General features: G+C 41.4%; 2 protein-coding genes across 2 annotated transcripts in view; one reads left to right on the forward strand and one right to left on the reverse strand.

Annotated features, from left to right (window-relative positions):
* Positions 1-2243: 2243 nt before the first annotated feature.
* THOC7 (THO complex subunit 7) lies at positions 2244-11752 on the reverse strand. Its single transcript, XM_065687698.1, has 8 exons — positions 11488-11752; positions 10866-10983; positions 9851-9978; positions 8973-9059; positions 7795-7852; positions 4014-4080; positions 3829-3898; positions 2244-2630 (listed from the first exon to the last, which is right to left on the reverse strand). The coding sequence occupies exons 1-8, from the start codon at positions 11504-11506 to the stop codon at positions 2563-2565; spliced, it is 615 nt and encodes a 204-aa protein (XP_065543770.1). The 5' UTR covers positions 11507-11752; the 3' UTR covers positions 2244-2562.
* The window catches only part of ATXN7 (ataxin 7), an 81767-nt gene continuing 71793 nt past the window's right edge, over positions 11535-21508 (forward strand). Inside the window, exon 1 of the mRNA XM_065687695.1 lies at positions 11535-11731. The gene's annotated coding sequence lies outside the window, so the exon portion shown is untranslated. The remainder of the gene's footprint in view (positions 11732-21508) is intronic.

Below are 21508 nucleotides of genomic sequence, written 5' to 3' on the forward strand. Positions count from 1 at the left end.
AGCCAAACAAGCCCTCCACCATTTCAGCCTGCAGAGGTTCATCCTTCCCTTCAGGTCTCTGCTAACCTGGACAAATACCATGGAATGTTATATCCCAGCTTTAGAATTACTCTAGAAACCTTGGCTTGGGACACTGCTCCCAGCCTCAGCTTTGTGTCCCAGCGGTTTTGTGGTGCTGCCTGGTATAAGGGGGTAGGAACAGACTTTTTGTTCTGCCTTTGTACAGTGCCTGCAACCTGTGGGCCCCGGGCTACAAGTGGCACTTACAGGGACTTTTGTAACATGGATAATAACATTAGTTAAAACAGACCGGAGAATGATGGTTAAGGTTACCCACGAACACGTCTGACAATCAGGATGAAGCATGAAAGGTAGAGCCCTTCTTTACTGCTTTACTCCCCCAGGTCTGTTGTGCATATTAAGTGATTCATACAGTAGTACAGTATATCCAAGATTGCATCACTGTAGTTCAAACTCAAGTTTACGCCTTACTTTGCTGTGCATTTGTGTTGCTTCTCTTCTGTACAACTTCTGTTTCCACTTACGTATTCCCTACCAGAGGCACAGACACAGGCTGTTTCTGGTCAGGCTCTATACAGAGCAGCACGAGCTCTGGGATAAGATACTTGAATGATACAGGTGATTTCCAAAGAACTGTGTAAAACAGGAAAAATTGAGGTTTTCATGACAATGCCGACACAGACCATCTGAGCTGGTGAATGTCACCACCTCTGCAGCAAAATACAATCCAGGTAGGCACAGAGGGCCTTTCAAACACAGAATATATATGCTCTAAGCGTGTTTAGATTTTGTCATTTATGATCCTTGTAATTCATACATGCATGGAAGTGACTCCTCCCTGGTTTGGCAATAACTTAATATTGCTGCTCTACAAAATATTCTACTATTCACTGTTGTTAGGAGGGGGGGGTGTGAAATTGAGAACACTAAATACTTTTTGACAATGTATTTTCCATATTAAATACTGTTTGTTTGCTTACCCATCCCTCCCAATCTGCAGCATTTGCAGTGCAGAAGCCCTGCATGCCTCCACAGGCTCTGTCAGGCAAACCTCAGCTTCCCCTGTGTTCTGAGCTCATCAGCTGTGAACTGGAAGACTTCTGACAGCTTATTAGTCCAGGGCTATGTTGTGCTACCAAAATTGTTTGACTCCTCGTTCAGCTGGCTTGCCTTTAGCAAACTTGGAATGTGAGCAAAACAAGCTTGGCAGTGTCTCTTCAGAGATCCACTGCCACTGAGAGTGGGAATTAGATGGCATTTAGATGATAGGAGTCCAGAGCTATACTCCTGGAAATCCCTCAGCTGCCACCTAGCTTGAGGAGGTGGCTCTTTTCTGTGTAAGATCGTTACTTTACTTCAACCATATATGCTTATGACTCAGTCTGAGCACAATCCAAACCATCTTTCCTTTATCCAAACCACTGGAGGCTTTTTGTAACAGGTGTTCTTAGAACACAGAGAACAGGTACTGACACGACCTACTGCTGCCCCTCGTTCCTTCTCCCTGCCTTGCAAAAGCTTAGAGTATACTCACTTCACTTGTTGGGAAGGTTGAAACCTGTATTTCCTACCTCCTAACAGACTGCAGGATGATCCAGGTGGATAGATTCCACCTTCCCTATTAATAATAAAAGTATCTGAGGTTCTTTTAACAGCAGGATTACTGCTCTACTGCTTCAGTTTGTCATGAGAAAGAGAGAGTTATACTATATGTTTTGGGAACTATGATGTATTTTGTAATAGCCAATTGGCAGATAAAATCCAGAAGCAATTATAAATGGTATCGGGATTAGATTCCTCCTTCTACATGAACAAAGTTTTTGAACTGCAGTTTCAAACGTGTCATTTCAAAGTATGACTTTTGATGTGGTTACACAGAACACAGCATAGTGAGGCCCAAATCACTTCAGTTCTTTGCATCACCTTGAGAAGAAACTAAAGCTAGTACAGTATGATTTTTGTTGGTTTGCACCCCTTGACAAGCATGAATTCTACAGAAGTAACTTTTTTATATGAAACTAGCAAATTCTAGTCTAGTCACAGGTGAGTTTAAAATGGCAGCTACTCTGACAATTAAAGCCCTATTTAGTTCAGGTTTAGGTCCCATCTGGACTTGGGTATGGAGGCCAGGACTCATGCAAAGATGCACCACCCTCAGTCCAATGTCAAGTAAGTAAAGGTGTCCTTACTATTAGGCTCAATGTGTGCTAAACCCACAAAACTCTTTGTAAACACCTTTTATTGACAATGTTTTGCAAACACCTTAGTTCATGAACACTGTGTAGACGTTTCATCCTTTATAAAAACAAAGTATATTTCTTATCATGAATTGCAAACTTTGTGGATTAATGCAAATTGCCTGTCTGCACAGATCTGTAGCTGTTTTCCCCTGAAGAAAACCCAAGTATTTGTGTATAGAACATCACAGAAATAGTAGAAAACAATTTTTTTTTTTGCTCCATCCCTCTTTACTGTTGGTTTCAACACAAACTGAAGACACTTGGACATTCTTTAGAAGTATGGTCAGTCTTCATACCACATCTACTGTTTGGTCTCTGTTTCAATCTGAGTTTCCTGAGATTCTTCAGCTTCTGAAAGTTTTTCATCATCTAAAATTCAATATGACTGTTAGTCAAACATGCTTGGCTGTACTTACAGACTGCACTGCAGAGCACTTAAATACTTCATGTTGATTGCCTTAAATGTGTAGTTCATTGTCTCATTACACAAAATGCTGAATTCAAATTGAAACAAAATCCTTCAAAGTTTAAGGGTTTTGTCTGCAAAAGCTATTGCAGGAAACATGGGGTAAACCCTATAGCATCAATTCAAGCAAAAAGTACCAAATTTAAATCACATCCTTTCACTTTGCCTACTAAGGGTTTATTTGCTTCAAACTGAAGCTGTGCCATCCACTGAACTGTTACTTCTTTCACAAAACCCTAGAACTGAAAGGTAATCTATACATTCATACGTATTTTAGAGACCAATACTTAAGCAAGTGTTGGTAGCACATAACAATATCCTTCTACTAAAATGCACCTAGGATTAACAGTTCATTCTGCTTAAGTAGATCTAGACAGCCTTAGAGAATGAAAGTCTGCTCTTATAGCCATGTATGTATTTAATCAGGTCATACTCAAAGGCTATACCTATGATTCCATCTTTGAAAGACATGGCAAATACTCAGCAAATACTACTTAAAACAATACCATCCATATTAGAGAATGAAAAGAAAATGCTGATTTGAAAATACTATTTGTATGACAAAAGATGAGTATGACTCAATTCCTGACTTTAGGTCTTGTGTATGACAGTTTTCATCCCTCCTCTATTACAGACTCACTGTCTGAGCAACTCATTTTGCTTTCCTGTATTCCAATTTCTCTTTAGCAAAGCCTCAAACAATACCACAATGGCAGTGACATGTTCATAACCACCGAAACTGGAATTACACAAACAAGTTTGGAAGTATGCTCAAGAATACTTTTCTGTAAGAAATACTTTTTCTGTTTAAAAACAGAAACAACCTCAAATTGTCATTCTCCACCCCCACATTTTAAATATGTTTGTTGTCTGCAGACTAATCTGAAGCTAGTCAGGAAATGACACAGTGGCCAGTTTGTAGGAGAAAAAAATCTCTGAGCAGTCTCAGGCTCTGGGCTACTACTGGAAAAAACTTGCTCCTGATTCAAGAGGTCTCCAACCTCAGCTGCACACATCTGGCCACTGCTGGAAGCTGCGAGTCCTTTTGATCTGCTGAAACCCACCCCAGTTATAGAAAAAATACCCAAGAACACCACTTACTCTCCAGGGTTTGCTGAAGTTCATGGATGGTGCTCAGGAGAACATGAAACTGCTTTCTTCTCAGTTCCAACTGGAATGATAAATATATATATTTTAGGAAACAGAGCACAGACAGCACATAGCAGATTCTCCAATCATTATGTTCCTAATAATTTATTATCTAACAATCTCTATGAAAAACCTACCTTATCTTCAACATTCTCTTTAATGTGAGAAAGATGTTGCAGTTCTTTTCCCAAAGCTTCCAGCTGCCTGCAAAGAAATTGTTGCAGTATTTTTTAAAAGTTCTGTAAAGTTCTTGCAAAATAGATATGAAATAAGTAAAGGAAAAAGAACCTTTAAATAAATAGCAAAGCTAAACAAAGCCTAAAAAATGAAGTGACACAGAGGTAAGGCCACTTCACACAGATGTTAAATTACAGAAAACACAGTCTTCAAGCTGGGACACTTAGTGATAGGACAAGAGGTGATTGGTTTAAACTTACACAGGGGAAGTTCAGGTTAGATATAAGGAAGAAGCTCCTTTCTCCGAGGGTGGTGAGGCACTGGAATGGGTTGCTCAAAGAAGTGGTAAATGCTCTGTCCATGGCAGTGCTCAAGGCCAGGTTGGACAGAATCTTAGGTGACATGGTTTAGTGTGAGGCATCCCTGCCCATGGCAGGGCGTTGGAACTAGATGATCTTAATGTCCTTTCCAACCCAAACCATTCTGTGATTCTGCAACAGCTGTATACAGGGCATTTGGACTGTTAACAATTCAGTCCTGCTACAAACACGGTATTTACTTGACCATACAATGAAAGTTAAAAGTGGGTTACATTAAACACCCATGGCATTTTCATAGGTTTTGCTACTTCACAGATTTTTTTCATACTGACGTAAGTAGATTAAATAAAAACACAGCATCAACCTGGAGAACATATCTGAAAAACCTACATACCCAACATACAAACAGAACAACTGACCACACGCAGTCAAGTACATTATCTCTGGCAATGGCCTGACCAGACAGAGTTACTGGGCAACATGCAGACTTCACAGCAAGCATATGTGGAATAATCCACGTTTTTGATGGAATTACATGCTACAACTTACGCCTTACCACACAGAATTTAACACTGTGATCCATATAAATACTTCCTTCTCAAATGCCAGTTTTTAATTTAATTGCTTGCCTCTGGCATCAAGAGATAAAGGAAACATGCAACACCTGTAATCTCCATTATTATCCATATCCTTTTGAAGTATATTATCTTTCAACATCTCTTGGGATCTTTCTGCAAGCATTTCTGGTCTCACTTGGACCCACCACATCCAACCCTTTTTGAGGTACGGCAAAGAGTAATAGGTATAATAATGTACACCAGCTTTCAAATGAGGACACAGCCTCAACTCAAACTCAAATGTCCAGCTTGGTCCTTCTAATCTCCCTCTAATGCCTGCCACAATTGATGCTTTGTGCAATGGGAACAATGTGTTTCTTTAAAGGTGAAGTGGATTGAAGATGTTCATCCTTGATCAGCAGACAGAGACATGTAAGGCCCAGAAAGGAAATAAAGCTTTTTCTGAAGCACTGAGAACTCCTGCAACTAGTCTGGGCAGGGAACCACAGCAACGCCTCCAGTCCTAAAAAATTCATGATGGTTCGGAAACAGATTTAGTTTACTGCTACCTGAGGGGGTTGTCTTCTTTTGAGCCACTACACTTGGTACCTTGAAGGGAATGGCTGGACGAGGGCTGGGTGTGACGTTATCCTTTCCTTTAATGGAAACAGACTAACAGCTTATAGGCTCATACAGTGGTTTTACTAGTTTCTAGTTTCTGAAAGGCTTCCATTTGGCCAAATGTTGCTGTTAACACTGTGCTGTCAGGTATAAGCAGACTGTGAGAAGACATGCAATTTTTCTTCCAGTAACATCCAAACTAGATCTGGAATTTTACTTTCCACTCCAGAGAATCTCTGCCTAGCCTTCTGATTTCTGTACCTCCTTTTCTAAGACCTGGTGTCTTTTCTTGATCCTTTTAAGAGCTCTTCGGATACTGCATCTAATTACACTGTAGGCACTGCCATTTAGTAGTTCAGCTCCTGTTACCTCCTGCATTGGCTCATGTATTACTTGTGACTAAGCTGATAACAGCTTTTCTTCCTTTATGCTGTATGACTTGTTGCCCAAGAAACAGTCCCTTTAAAAGCATAAAGTATTTTTCGAAACTTTGTTCTATTGTGCCATATAACCTGTAAAGGCTATAAATGTAACTCTTGTAATAAACCATGACATTTCTCCTCACAAAAGGTTTTATCGAGTTTTTTTAGTGATTAAGAGTCCACAAGAAGTGTGACATTGTCAGCGAGGCTTCCTGAATTCTGATGTAAGGGTGAACCTTCTTGGTTAACAGTCTCATTTTCTGTATGCTTTCCTCAAACTGCAGAGAAAGGAAGCCTTCTAATTGAAGCACTGGATGAAAACTTATCTGATTCCTATATTTAAAGTCTATTCACTTGGAGAGGTCAGTTAAAGCTAAAATACCTAATGAACCAAGGTTCCTTTAAAAATGTTCTATTCTGTAACCAGGCCCTATTTCCCCATCTGTAAAATGAGGGATCATACTATATTATAGTTACAGTCTATGTTTTTGACTCCAGACAGGAAGGACGAAGGGCATACACTGTGACTGCTCTTCCAGAGGACTACACTGGTTTTTCTAACTGTAACACACTCTGGTAAGTAGATTATAAAGTTAAGAAAAGACAAAATACTCAATTTACTAGGTACATTTTACAATGTACCTTACCATCATTTCTAGCTTTGCTTAAGAAACTTATGCTTGGGTTTGTCAAAATAAAATTAGAACAACCCCTCTAAACCTAAACCTGGCATCCTCCAAGAAGAAAGTATCATCACTCAGGTATTTCAGTTCTTACTTGATTTATTGAAAACCCTCAATTCTGTAATTCTTTATTATGAAGCCTCACTTGATAAATGGCACATGCTGCCTAATGAAGTAAGTAGCCATGCCTCATAAGAACTGCCTGTAATAACTGAAGTTGTAATAAAATCAAGGCACACAAAAACAACATACAAGAAAGGAATGTGTGAAATACCCTCAGTGGCTTTATAGATAGAAACATCCTATTTTTAGGGTAATATAATAAAAAAAAAATTCCTTTTGCCATTAAAGACCATGGAATGTGAAAAGACAGCCTCTCTCTGCAATTTCACGGGAAATGGGCAACAGGATAGGCAAAAGCTGTGCTCAAATGACAGCAGTAACACCACGCTGCATCTGTAATCAGACTGAGAACAAACTCAAAAATGCAGTAAGTTCTGGAATGTTTCTGGGGCTCGAAGTTAAAAAGATTATCTCCCCACAAATGACCCAAAAGCACAGATAGTGATCCAAATCCCACAGTGACACAAGCAACACTGTAAGTTACATGCAAGACTAGTTGGACAACAGGTAGGTCTAACCTGCATGCCAGGGCAGGTTATACTCTGGTACACCATGCAGTCATTTATAACCGGGCATGCAGGAACAACTACTACAAGGAAAACAACAAAAACCCTAAAAGCTTTCTCCTGCTTTCTCTTGTTGTGTGTTACGCATTTTGGGTGTCTACTGGTTCCTTTGCTGGCACACTTTACAGCACTTCCCCACTATCTTTCTTTTCAGAGTAGCCCATTCCTGGTAAACTAACATTAGATGTGCATTCACCTCTGAGTTCACTTACTTTAGCAGTGGAAACATCTGAAATACAGAATGACCAGCAACATATCTGAGCCTATGCAGGGGGCAGATTAATGAAAGAAAGGTGATAAGGGCACAATTTTAAAACAAACCCCAGGTTTTTCTTGTGTCACTAGAAGTTACATGAAAGTGAGGAAAGGTCAACTGAAACCAAGGAATGTCAACTATGGTTACTTCCAGCTTACTGGCTTATTATAATTTAACGCAGTCTCACACTTACTTCAGTGTTTCATGTCTGTCTGGATGGTGCTGTATGACTTTAGCCAATGCATCATATTCTGAAAGAAATTTAAATTGTTATCTAAATAATGCTTGAAGTATTGATTTAAGAACCAAAACTCAGGTACCACAGAATGGTGCAGACTTTTTCTCCTTCCTGAAAAACTATTTTAACATTCTTCCAATTTGTAGTAACACCTTACATATAAAGTACCTGCAAATATACATATATAAAAATGTATATAATTTATACCATACTATTACTATAACATTTCATTACATCAAAAGAGATCTTAAATAAACTACAAATATATCTGCAGGCCATCATCTACTCTCTCAAACTTACCCAGTACTAGTGATTAGTAAAGGATGTGGCCAGAAAACACCTTTAGGTAGCTCTGCATTGCTACACACTTGGTCATTTGTATGACCAAAGCATTGGGTTTAGATATAGTCTAACGTATGTGTAAAGAAAATGGTGCTGATGTTACACATAGACATTTTTCTAAGAACTTTAAATGTTTAACATGCTGCCATGAGAAGCAACAGCATTTTTTTAAACTGTATTACACATTAAGAACAGTATTATAGATACGTGGGCAACTAACATAGCCATTTACTGATAGTAAGATAGTACATACGCAAACCACCTCACTCACATGGCAAAATCTGTGCTGCAGGCCGGTCAGAACATATCAGAAAGCAAACATTTCGGACCTGTGTTTGTGAAGACGTAAGAGTTCTATATTCCTACTAGTTAAAGTTTTTTTAATTTCCAGTTGAGTCTAAAATTATCCACAAAATTGATCAGTTGTGTTTAAAACATTTAATTTGTTATACTCCTAAACATTCTCATTTAGCATTTTGATCATGTCAATAAAAAAACAAATTCTTTTCTTCCGTTGCTAAACTTTTGATAAAACTACTACAGGTAAATGCTTTAAGTTTCTATTGAAATTATCAGCATATACTTTTAAGAGCAGGGAAAAAATACACCCTTCATAACAGGTTCAGTGAGGATATGAACAGTGTTGCTGGGTGTGTAACTGGCACCACTGTCTCTGTGTATAGTCCTTTGCACTTTGTAAAACTGGGAACCTGTTTTCCAATACAAGGTATTTGAAAAGCCAACCAAACACTGAAACTGCCCAGTGTATAAAAACAGGCATTGCTCCTTACCCTGGCGGTTTTTTCGAATCCTTTTTGCTTGCAGGATTTGCTTTTTGCATTCAGAAATCTTCTCATGTGCTGCAGCTATGCTATTTTCTTAAAGGAAAAAAGAAAGTATACAGAGTTATACTTACATCAAACAATACATGTACACAAGTTATTGTCCTAAATCATACAGAGATATAGAGCTAATTGTGGCATGGCTGCCCGCCAGCTTTATCAGCTTCAAAACCACACACATTTCAATGGGTTTAAAAACCTTTTATTTGTATTACAGCAAGACCAGTAGAGGCCATGAGGATGATCAGGGGCTGAAGCATCCCCCACATGAGGACAGACTGAGAAAATTGGAGCTGTTCGGCCTGGAGGAGAGAAACTGTGTGGAGACCTCATAGCAGCCTTCCAATACCTGAAGGGGGCCTATAAGGATGCTGGAGAAGGGACTATTCTCATCAGGGACTGTAGTGATAGGACAAGGGGTAATGGGTTTAAACTTATACAGGCGAGATTTAGATAGGATATAAGGAAGAAGTTCTTTACTGTAAGAGTACTGACGTGCTGGCACAGGGTGTCCAAAGAATCTGTGGCTGCCCTATCCCCGGCAGTGTTCAAGGCCAGGTTCGACACATGGGCTTGGAGCAACCTGCTCTAGTGGAAGGTGTCCCTGCCTGCGGCAGGTTGGAAGTAGATGAGCTTTAAGGCCCCTTCCAACCCAAACCATTCTGTGATTCAGTGTATTTTATATATTGATAAGATGCTTACAGTGTATGTATCGGTGCTCCCTATTAAGAAAAAAACCCTAAACCACTCATGTATCTATTATGCTCACAAAATGTTAATGAAAGAGCAACTGTCAAGCAGAAAACAGTCATATTTTCTCACTTTACCTATGTCCTTATAGATTTTTTCATAGTTTTCCATTTCTCTCAGGTTCATATCGTACACCAGAAGAGTTTTTCCCATTGAAAATTCACACTGGGATAAAGTACTCAGCATTCGTTGGTACTGGGTATATCTGAAAACAGACAAGATGTTTATTTGTATGTATTCATTATTCATTTATTAAATCTTTATTTTCATATTTATTCCTAAGCAGCATAAAAATCCCCCCACCTCTACAAAACAAGAAAACAAACTCTCATGTAGCAGAAGGGCAGTTAAATAACAATTACTAACCAAAGAAAATATTTCAACAAGTCGATGTTTATTTCTTTACAAGCTTAGGTAGAAACACTGCACCCATTACCACCACCAGTCTGTCCTTATAGCTGTAAAGTGATTGTCACAGCAAGGAGCAGACTGATCCAGGGGCTGTAAAGTTCCCAGCTTGGGCTGGCTCTGTGACCACCAGGATTAGCATTTGAATAGCGCACTGCTTCTCTGTACACACAATCATTATACCGAGCTCTTTGGGAATTTATATCCAGTGCTAGTAGGGATCCACAGCAGAACAGCACATTATCACTCATCCCTTACCACTTCAGGCTGGTTTGGGGGTTTTTGGTATTTAAATATAAAGGTGAGAACCACAGCAGCAGAATACCAGCAACACTCCCTTCCCTGACAGGACTGCAGAACTGCCAACTAAGATACCCGAGTCACAATCCTGTTATAATACAGAGCGAGGCTCCCAGATGACAATCCTGAGGGCGCCGGAGCGGTTCTGGCAGGTTTGATGATACAGCCCTGCAGCCTTCAGCGATTCCTGACCGGGCTCGAGTCCTCATCTCCAGCCACGGGGCTCGGCGTTTGCACTGGAAGCACCGCAGAGCCATAGTGCACAGCACATGTATACATTTTAACACGGATCTTTTCCTAACGGATCAAGCCCAGTTTTCTGCTGAAACTCAAGCTAATCGGCTCCAAGGCTAAAACAAACAAACAGAATCAGAAAACAAATACCCTTCCTCTTGAGATCCAGAATTACACCACTTAATGAAACTCTTCACCAGCAAATTGATCCGCCTGTCGTCACCAGCACCATCGCCATCGATCAGAAGTCGCTTGCGGATAACTTCATCTGAGGGGAGAAAACCCCTCGTTTAACGCCTCGCGCTATGGCAGCCGCATCCCCGAGCCGAGCGGCAGCTCCACCCCGGGCCCCCACGGAACGATTCCCGGGGCCAAGCAGGGAGGCTCTGCCCAAGAGCAGGCACCGCAGGGCCGGGGCGTGCGGCTGAGGGACCGCGGAGGACAGGCCTGGGGGTGGGGGGCGCCCAAGGCCCGAGCGTGCCCCGGCATGAGGGGCCCCAGCGCGGAGCCGCGGGGCCGGGGTCAGGATGGAGGCCAGCCTACGGGGTGAGAGGCCGGGGTATCGGGCTCGGGGGACCGCGGGGAGAGGCCTGAGGCCAGGGACCCGGGAGCCGTTCCCTGGAGGGCGGGCGAGAAGCCGGGGCTGTGCGGCGGCAGCCGGCGGGAGAGAGACGAGGCGGGCCCGGCGCTGAGGGGAGCGGAGCGGGGCCGGGACCGCGGCGCGGGGAGGGAGGGAGGGAGTTAGGAAGGAAGGAGCGGAGGGAGGTCTCACCGTCGGTCACGGCCCCCATGGCGGCGAGTGCCGGAGCCGGCGGGGCGGTGGCAGCAGCGAGTGAGGTCAGCTTCCCACAATGCAGCCGGAGAGAGCGGCGGCCATGGAGGGGGAGGCGGCGGCTGGGGCCTGAGCCGGCTGTCGGCAGACGCGCGGCCCGGCGGCGGCTGCCGCGGGGAGGGCCGGCGGGCGAGGCCTGCGCCCCGCGTGGAACCGGCCCCCTGGCGAGGAGCGGCCCCGCCAGGTGAGCGGCCGACGGGGGAGGGAAGCGGCGGTCCCCGCGCCCGCAGCCAGGCTCCACCTCCCCGCCACCGCGCCCCCGGCCCCGCCGCCCCCCCGCCCGGGCCGCCCCGCCATGCCCCCGGCACATGCTCTCTCGCCCTTCGACGGGCCGTGGCGGGGTGGCCGCCAGGCCGGGGAGCGCTTTCCGCCACGGTCCTGCCTCCCAGTGTCCTCTTGGGACCGCCGTTACCATTGCCCTTGGCTGCCCCCTTCTCCCCTCGGAGGGCTCCTGCATGGCCTGGGGGCTGAGGTGATGGCGGGGATGGCATGGTGCAGCAGACGGATGGTCCTCCTGTGGTGCCCAGCACTGAGGTGATGGCGCCTCAGGGGAGGCAGCACCCACCATGGTGGCTGGATGGTCCCTGTGTCATGAGTGAGCAGGAATAGCAGCCCCTCTGTGCCCGCTCCCTGGTAAGGGTGCAGAGGACATGCCCATCGCGCAGGCATCAGGGAGCAGGCTGGCCTCTCCTGGGCTGCCCTTGGGCTCATCATTGAGGGAAGACAAGCAGCAGGGCCCATGGTGTAAAATACATCATTATTCTGGTATTTTCCTGGCAAGTTTTGCGCTCACCAGTGCATAAGAACAAAAGTTGTTTCTTCCGACCCTGAAAAGCTAAGCTGGCACTGGGAAAAAGGCTAGAGGTGTCTGGAGAAAAGAGGTATTAAGTGTTACTGATACTAAGTGTTGAATTTTAGGCTTCTGGTCCACAGACTTTGACACTTGGGCAGTGCTAAAGCTGGCAATGTTACAGTAGTATATATCATGGCACATGAGACATACTTCCAGAGCCTGACACCCTCTTACTCCCTTTTCATTATGGTTTGTACACGACTTGTTCTGCTCCGCACTTCGCACTGACAGTTTTAGGGTGGTGGGGAAAATGAGGGTAAGACAAGAACAAAGTGAATGTGTGCTGTGATCTGTGCTTCCCGGGTTTTAGAGCTGGGAGTGATTATGAGGTGCTTTTTTTGTTCTGGATGGTGGTAAATACGGATTTGTAGACTGTTTCAAGCCAGTGCTTTGTTGTCAATAAGCAACTGGTGAGGTTCTTTGGAAGGTGCTGTTGGGAAAGCATTACAGAGAAGGGTCATTAAAACTCTGCCTGAACTCTTGGGAATAAAGAGTTTCCAGCATAGAAAACCTGGATAAGTGATTTCTGTTCTTGAAATTCTTTATGTATTATTATGTGATTTGTGAGTGATATAATTTATGTGGAAACCTAGCACTCTATTCAGTTATACAAAGTTTGGGCTGAAGAACAGGTCATGAATTCATGAGCTATGTAAGCACTATTAAAAATGCTCACTTTTAAATTCTGAATTTATTGCCATTTAATATAGTTGGTTTGACAAAAACTTTTGTTTTTTGTAAGGCTTTGGCCACTATGATCCAGCCCTAGTATTTTGCCAAAGGGTGACAAGAAGACCTAGCTGAACTTCTCTTTACAGCGCACTTTTTTTCTGCTTTTCCCTCTTCACCTGCTGATTACCTCTTGGAAGTCTTAACCATCTTGAAGCATCCAGGCCTAATGACTGGAGGGAAAACTTACTGTTTTTCTTGCCTGTCTTTGAGCTCTTTCTGTTTTCTAAACCTTTTCCATTTCTACCACAGATAGACCTTGATCTGAACTGCAGGCTACTGCAAGTGAAAATCCACAGTTGTTTATTTCATCACGTTAGAATACTTCTGTACTCTTTTCTATCATTTAACCCGATAGAATCTTTTCTCACTTTTTGTTCATCATTCCAGTGTGGATCAGATAGTCTTATTAAACTCTCAACAAAGATAAATAGATAGTCCTTGAGTAATTAATATAGAATAAAGCAGTACATATGATTAGTTAATAATATCTAATGAATTTTTTGCCATTCTTGTCTTCATATGTGTTACTAATTACAAGATTCTTACAAATTCTCTGTCCTGGGTCTGAAGTTCTTAAGAACAATTTTGAGAACAAAGCCATTATTTTTCTTCTCAAGACAGGGCTTTATGGCATCATCAATGTTTATTAACTTCTCTCCTTATTATTGGTAAATAAATCACCAAGAAACTAAGGCTATGTATTGATGTAATAGCCTGTTCTCTTCCCTGATCTATTTTGCCATTTTAAATATACATGAGATATTTGTGCCCAGGAAGCCAGGTCCAGCTTGCTGGGTTTCTCTATGCACTTGAGTATTTGTTATGTATTTGGAGTCTTCTTTCCATTTGCTCCAAGTAGAGTTCCTCATCTTGTATGAAACACCCGTTGTTTCACATGTATGGAGTGTGTGTTGTGCTGGGCTGTATACCGGCATGTTTTTCCCATTAATTCAGTGTCATGTATAATGTGGATCTCTGGAGCAGGCTTGACCTACTCTTACTTATTTGTCCTTCACCAGTTCTTGTATTCTGTGCCAACTTTTATATAATCCTTCAACTGCCTGGCAGAAATACTGAGTAGCATTGAACCTTCTTAGGGCATCAGGATTGGAGAGTCATGCAGTAATGTCTTGCGCAGGGTATAGCAAGGGTAGAGCTGTGCCAGCTCTTTAGGAATAAGTACCTGTGTGTGCAGGCTTACAACCAAGCTAAATGTGGTGTCGTTTTCCCTCTTCCCTTGAATTCCTTTATGTGTGCCATATGGTAAGACCCTGAAGCAGCTTATACATAATAATTTGTTGCACACCTGTCCTTGTCAAAAGTGTTAAATGATCCTCTGTAACGTTTCCAGGTGACTCTGGATACGGGAAGTATAAGCTAGGTAAGTTTAGTACTGCAAGATGTTACACGTGTGTGGAACTGGCTCAGATTTTTCATTACAACCCTTTATATTTTGCTGAAAAAAATGGCTTTTAAGTACACCTTTTTATTGAGGAAATCTGTTACTGTTGGAGTTTTCTTTCATAAAAAGTAAATAACCTATGGGAGTCAAAGTTTAAAGTGACTTTATACCTCCTCCCCTTTTCTTTATCTCTGTATATACGGGTTTTTTTTCCAACTGTAGAAAAAGTTAAAAGGGAAGAAGCTTTTTATAGTATTCCAGGCTCTAATGAGCTATGATTTTAGAGCTGAGAAAACAGCTTTAACTATTGATGAGGTGGATTTCAAATATTTTTCCTAAGCCTCCCTAATAATTTATGAGGTGGTTTTAGATTCCAGGTTTTCCTCGTGTTGAATAACTTCTAAATCAGACTGGTGTGTGGCACTAAATCTTACAGAGATCTAAGTATAGTAGGTCAGAAACTACAAGGTATTTTTATCCAGTCCAACCTATATTCTTGTCAGAAAGCTATACCAAATCTATTTAGCGAGACCTATTTTCTGTAAGCCTATGTTTAGCGTTTCTTTTTACCACCATCATTTATTTCTTTGATCGTATACCATGATTTTGGGCAAGACCAAATCAAGCTGGTGTCACCCTGTTGTCCTGTTTTAAGTCGTGTTGGAGTGTTGGGTTTTCTTTGCAGCTTTCTTTAGCTTCACTTACTGAAAACTAACATCGGTGTTTCAAGAGCTTGTCATCTTATCCTGTAAAAATTCTTAAGACACTTGTGGTCTGGTTCTGCAGATTTTAAAACGCTCACTTTTGGCAGATAAACCTGAAATATTTCCATTGAGTGATAGGGGCAAAAAAGTCATAGGGTTTCTATTTTACTTTTAGACGCTCAGCTATGTGGTTCTTAGCCTTGTAAAAAGCTTTCCTAACATGGACCCTTGTGTTTCTGCAGAGCTAGCACATTTTCATAGAATTACAACATAACGAGGGGAGGGAGAGTGCAAATACTTGTTGTGACTGTAGTGACAAGAGCAATAATTTAAAAATGCAACATTTTATTATGGGAACAGTAATCAATTTTTCTGTCTACTGCCTGTGTTACCGTGACTGATTAAATGGACTGTTAATACCGTACTTTAGAAAGCAGATAGTAATGCCACCACAAGTTGTGGGCTACAGGATTGTGTTTGCTTCTAGTTTTTTGCTTTGTAACTGGAAGAAGCCTGTAAAATTCCAGCATTTTTCAAAGGAGCACTTTGTAAAATGCAAGTCCTGGAAATATTTTGTTTATTGGAAAGACATTTCATAACTGCTTTTCTCATGAAGGGAGACAAAAGCTTATCTTAGTCTTAAAAAATAGTGCTGCGTGGACCTTTTAGATAATTCTTCCTAAGGGCTCTGTCTCTTGGTTAATCTCCATTTTAGAGGTGGCATTCTGATGTTGACGTTTTCCAGCTATCTTCACAGGAATTATGCAACAGCTTTCTACATTTCATACCCAGATCCTACTGAATACTTATGAAGCTTGAAGATCAATTATTGTACATTTTGTTGCTAACTTACTCAAGCTTGTCAAACTCAAGGTGAAACTACAGGATACTGGAAATTCAGGTACTCAGTATAGAAAACTGAGCTTACAGGTTGGTGGGATGTGCCCAGCAAATGGAAGCATGACTTTCATCTGTGTCCAGCGGTGCTTTAATTTAACCAGACGTTTGAAGTGGCACACTGGGTTGTGATAGATATTGCCAGTGGTTTGGTAGGTTTCCACTTGGCAAGAAAGTCAAGGTGTTTTAGCAGGTATCTCATGAAACTGACGCAAGACAGATTAAATGGTCAAGATAGTTCTTCTAAGATGGTTAACACCATAGGCTTCAGCTGCCTGTGCAGTGCCTTGGAGATCCCACACAGTGTCTGTATGCTGGGATTGAAAATGACTGTCAGGTAATTTTAGTCTGTGTTTTTGTGTGTTTTGTGAGGAAGCAGCCGTTTATCCATTCGGAATGATTTTTGGCAGCATTAGTCAGTTATCTAGCAGCCTCCTAGTTTGTTGGCAGGATGTTTTCAATGTGGCTTTATTTTATTTTTCTAATGAAAAAAAAAGAGCATGTTTTTCTTTTTCCTTCCCCTATCCTTCCATTTATGGGTTTGGAGCATTACATTGTGCCCTGAAGATCATCAGTGGTGTGCCAGAGTTTTCAGAGGAAGAGGTAGATGTTGAATGAGGTTTTAACACTGACTAAGAAGAATTATTCGTCTGTGTTGGCATCAGGCCAGATGGTAAATGTTTGTACTTAACTGTGGCTCCAAACATTGAATGAACAATAAGAGAGTTGTGAATATCATATTTACTTGTATCATGTTTAAATAAATAGCTGTTAGTGCTACTGAGGAAGCTTTGCACACAGATTACAAGGGAAAACAGGCATTTCCTCCTCTGGAAAGCAGCTCCTGCTCGACTTCAGAGTGGTGTTTCCTGAATCACGTGGCCAGATGCTTTGCCTCGGCTAAGAAAGCTGAATCAGAGCTATTGCACAGCCTCTCAGTCAGCTTTTCAAAGTTTAATACAAGTTGGTTGGTTCGGTTTGTTTTGTTCTATTATTTTTGTTAAAAAGCAATCCAAATCCATTAAAGAAGATGTGGAAATCTCACAAGGCTTTGAGCTTGACTGTGTTGTGGAGAGATGTTGAAAGAAACACTTCTATCTCAGCAGATAAAGGAAGAAAGTATCAGTTCTATATCTATAAACTCGTTTCTTGTTTTAGATTTGGTTTATATTTTGCTTTGGGTTATTTTGTGGTTTAGTTTCATAGAGTAACTCTGTCACTAGGTAGTGTTTAAGCACGGCTACCGTTTGCATTTCCAACAAAACATGGTACTCTGAAGCATGTTCTCATCCACTCATTCGTGAGTGAGTTACAAGCCTGAGCAGTGAAATAGCAGTAACTGAAGGCATGGTTGCATGCTTTGAGATGCCTGCTCAGGTTTAGGTTTTAGCATGTCATATCTTGAATGAAAACAGTGAACTTCGTTTCTGACTGTTGTTACAAGAAGGTAATTTGTCTTTTCCAGCAGAGACTCACAGATCCAGGTTATGGCATTTCCTTACCTTTCTCAAGCTGATTGTACCAAAGGGAAGGCTGAAGCCACTGGGGCCATGTTTCCAGGAGGGTGGAGGGGGGAAAATGCTTTAGTATTTGCTGATGTTTCATTAAAATTATATCCACCAGAGCAGCTTGAGGGAGATGATGAATCTGCACGTTTTCTATGCAATAGCCGAAGTAGGAATGTGCTTAAATCCTGCCTCTACCCAGGGCTAAGCACCTTTCTCTAGGGAGCATTTTGGATTCACGCTCTCTTGAAATTAGGATCATAAGCCCTTTCTTTCAAAAAGGGAGCAAAGGTCAGTCTTTGCTTTCAAAACCCAGGAGGTGGCAATGGTTCTGGTTCCCCTTTCATCATTAGCGGAGCTGTTATCCGCTACACTGCTCACCACATGTGTGGGAGACTTTAACCCAGCTATCCTCCTTCCTGAGGGGATTAATGCCCATAATTCTTTCCATCAGAGTAAATTTTGTAATCACCAGGCTGTTGATCAGTGCGAGGTGGTGTTGCTGTCAGAAAGACAAGCTGAACACCACAGCATAGCCCAACACAGGAGGTGTTAGATGACTGGGGACTAAGGTGTTTAGGGAAATAATCCATAAAAGCAAACTAGAAGTGCAAATGAACATAAAGGATAATTTTTGCATTGCAGATCAGATTCTGTTCAAAGATGTACAAGTGCCTTCCTGGTGATTTCCAAATTATATTTGCAAGCAGAGATAGAATATGGACTCGAAAAGTATAGGGAAACAAACAAAAAAAAGTGGAATAAAATAATCTGCTTCATGAACTGTTTTGGTGAGTTGCAAAATGTAAATAGAAAAATTAATGTCAAACAGTGGGAAAAAGAGAAATTAACACAAAATATGTTATCTATAAAGTGAGTGTATATACCTATTTAGGTATACATGTACATTTTCAGTTGAGGTACAAAAGTGGTTATGTGTGCCCAAAACATTAAGCCCAAAATGTTCTTTGAAAACCACCAGAAGTTCTTTTTGGTTGTCTGTGTTTTGCCTTTATTTTAATATAAATTTGAATATTGATTATACAGGGAGAGAATTGAACTAATAAAGGAGGCAAGGCAGATAAACTGGATTTTATAACCTACATAAATAAAGATTGGCTTGTGAGAGATGAGAGTAAAACAAAGCCGTGCTAATAATAACTACAGGTGTGCACCTGTGATTTTGTAGTTCGTTATATTTTCACTTTAGTTTCATTCCAGTGTCACTTTGGCAGTTACGGGTTGGGGTTTTGGTGGGTTTCTTTAATTTTTGAGATCTGCTTGTGGTTTTTGTTGTGTGTGTGTAAAGTTAAGATGGTGTTGAACAGTATCCTGAAATAAAATTGTGTGCATGTATATTAAAATAAAACAGATGAGATTTCTTTTTCTTTATGCCATGAATTTGAAATTTTATTTTCAAAGTACCTAAATTGCACTTAAGCTGCAGTCACTTTGCCCAGGTTTGAAATAGGAGGATATTTGCAGTCAGGTTTTCTGATAAAGCTTTCTTTCCCTGCTATTATGTGAAAGCCTTTCACAGACAGGAGCAACTGACTGTCACTGTAGTTTATGTCATCAAACAAATGGAAGGAAATAGCTCAAGAGCTGCTGTTTTCACATGTTTATGTTAAAGAAGCCCATCCTGGTCTGCAAGCTGCTAAAGGGATTTTGAACTTTACTAGTCTTCTCCAATGTTGGCATAGACCTGTAATATGGTAATAATACAGGTAATAAGTTTCCTAGTGACTGGATTGTTCTTATCAAATCTTTATTTGTAATTGCCTTTCTACAGAGTCTGTTCCCCATCATGTCTTTCTAAGACTGTCCTACTAAATTTAGCACAGAGAGTTAACAGCTCTTAAGAGATCCATTTTGCAACCTACATTTTCTTCTCTTTCTGCTAGGATCAGTGAGTGTAATTGCTGTTCTGTGTCTTTTTTATGGTGGTGGTTCTCTTTGTTGCTCTTTTGTGGCAATGGATGCTATAAGAACGTGCTGCTCCCTTGAAGAGGCCTCTTAAAGTTACTCAACAGTATAGTTGTCTTTAAAAAGGAGTTGTTCTCTGCTGTCTTCTGTGCCTGTGGTGTCTTTTAAGCAGCTGCAGTACTGTCATTTCTTGGGGAGAGGTAGGTAACAGGTAGCTCTAGCACAAGACAGCTTCTAGTAGGTATGGGTACGGTACAGGACTGTTGTTGTCATTGAGAAATATATTACAGTAATTCACATCAGAATGTGCATTTACTTTGACAAAACTATAGAAATAGGAAATACTACCTTAACTATGTTTCACTGTGCTCGAAGAAGAATGGTTTCTGCTAATCCAGTTGTCAGCAGGGCCCAGACTTCTTTAGGCTGCGTTATCCTTTCTGTTGAGAAAGAAGGGAAGAGTCACTGGAAATTCCATGATCTCTTTTGCCAAAAATCATCTGATGTCAAGTGAAAGATCTTCCCAGGCAAGTGTCTTCATCAAGAGGCATGCTGAGGCTGTGATATAGTTGTCCGTTGTTACCAGAGTTTAAAGCTCAAGAGTAAAACTTGCTTTAGAAATACAAATCAAAAATAGGAAATATAACTGTTGAGAGTTTATGGTGACACTTTGTTCTCAGTTTCATAGCATGTTTCTCAGCAAACAGGCTGAAACACAGGATTTACTTGAAAAGCAGTGTGGTGCTATGTTAACAAATAGTTTCCCCACATGTGCAACTGGAGTGTTTATAACAAAATGCAATTACAGTGTCCAGAGAAAAGCAGGGAGAGATGGGCCGAGTGCATGGTAAGAAGAAAAACCCAAATAAGTTATTTCTTTAAGCTAGTTATAACTTTATAGAGTGGGAGATTTTTGAGGTTTTTTGAATGGGCTTGACATTTCTTTCATACCTCTCACATCTTTACCACTACCATGGTCCGTGTGAGGCGTTGTGGTCTGACTGTAGGTGGCAGTCACTGGTAGGCAAAGGGATGAACCGGTCTGCTTTGCTGGGCTTGGACCCTACAGGTCTCTGCACCGGATGGCTTGCTGGAATTTGTATTGTGTTGGACAGCAATAAAAGTATCACCTCAGCTTCTCTCCCTTCCCTGCTTCAACAGAGGTACTGCGAAGACAAAAACAAAGGGTGAAATTTAAAGGGAACTGAGAAAATATTGCAGTGAAACATTTACAAGAGAGCTTCAATAATGCTGAGGATAGTGAAGAGATTTATTTTATACCAGCAAGACTCTTGTTCTAGATTAACAGAGCTAAATTTGTTTATAATGGAAAAAATACCAGTTTTCCACTAAAGTTTGTTTCAAAGACTAAAACAGATTGACCAAGGTGCAGCCAGGGATAGTAGGAGTGAAGGAATGTGTGGCTGTAATCTCATTTAATCGAGTGAGGATTTCCTCACAGTTTCATGGGCACGTGTTGTTGGAGAAATAGTTCTGTTTTTGCTTAAGACCTTGTATCTTCCCCCACCCCTTTTCCCCCATTCTCCCTTTGCGGTGTCCGGCCTCCCTTAATTTCCAAACTCCATCCCATCACTTTACAGGTAATTCCTTTCCTTCATACTTGTTCGCCATCTGTCTCTTGACTCTCCACTCCGTCTCTTCTCTTTAAAGCAGGATGGGTTTGAAGTGTTTTCTCTCCCTGTCCTTGTACAGGTGCTGTTTGCCTTCCTAACTCACTGCTATTGAACAGTTTGATGTAACATTGCAGATAGAAAAGGCAGCAGTGCTCAAGCATATGAGCAACAGTTTCTCAGCACTTGCTGTTTTAGGATGATTTCACTTAATCAGATGAGTACTGCTTGATAAGAAAGCTATTGTTATAATAAATGCAGTTAAACCCCAGGAATGAATCTGTGCATGTGATTTTATTGATGTCTGGTTT

The sequence above is a fragment of the Lathamus discolor genome, chromosome 7, assembly GCF_037157495.1.
Source record: "Lathamus discolor isolate bLatDis1 chromosome 7, bLatDis1.hap1, whole genome shotgun sequence".
Taxonomy (NCBI): domain Eukaryota; kingdom Metazoa; phylum Chordata; class Aves; order Psittaciformes; family Psittacidae; genus Lathamus; species Lathamus discolor.

What these genes read in the sequence shown, in the direction of transcription:
- THOC7 (XM_065687698.1), bottom strand. An exon ending in GACAGACATGAAACACTGAA is followed by an intron (nt 4,081 to 7,794) that starts GTAAGTGTGAGA and finishes ATTTCTTTGCAG; the next exon opens with GCAGCTGGAAGCTTTGGGAA. An exon ending in ACTTCAGCAAACCCTGGAGA is followed by an intron (nt 2,631 to 3,828) that starts GTAAGTGGTGTT and finishes ATTGAATTTTAG; the next exon opens with ATGATGAAAAACTTTCAGAA.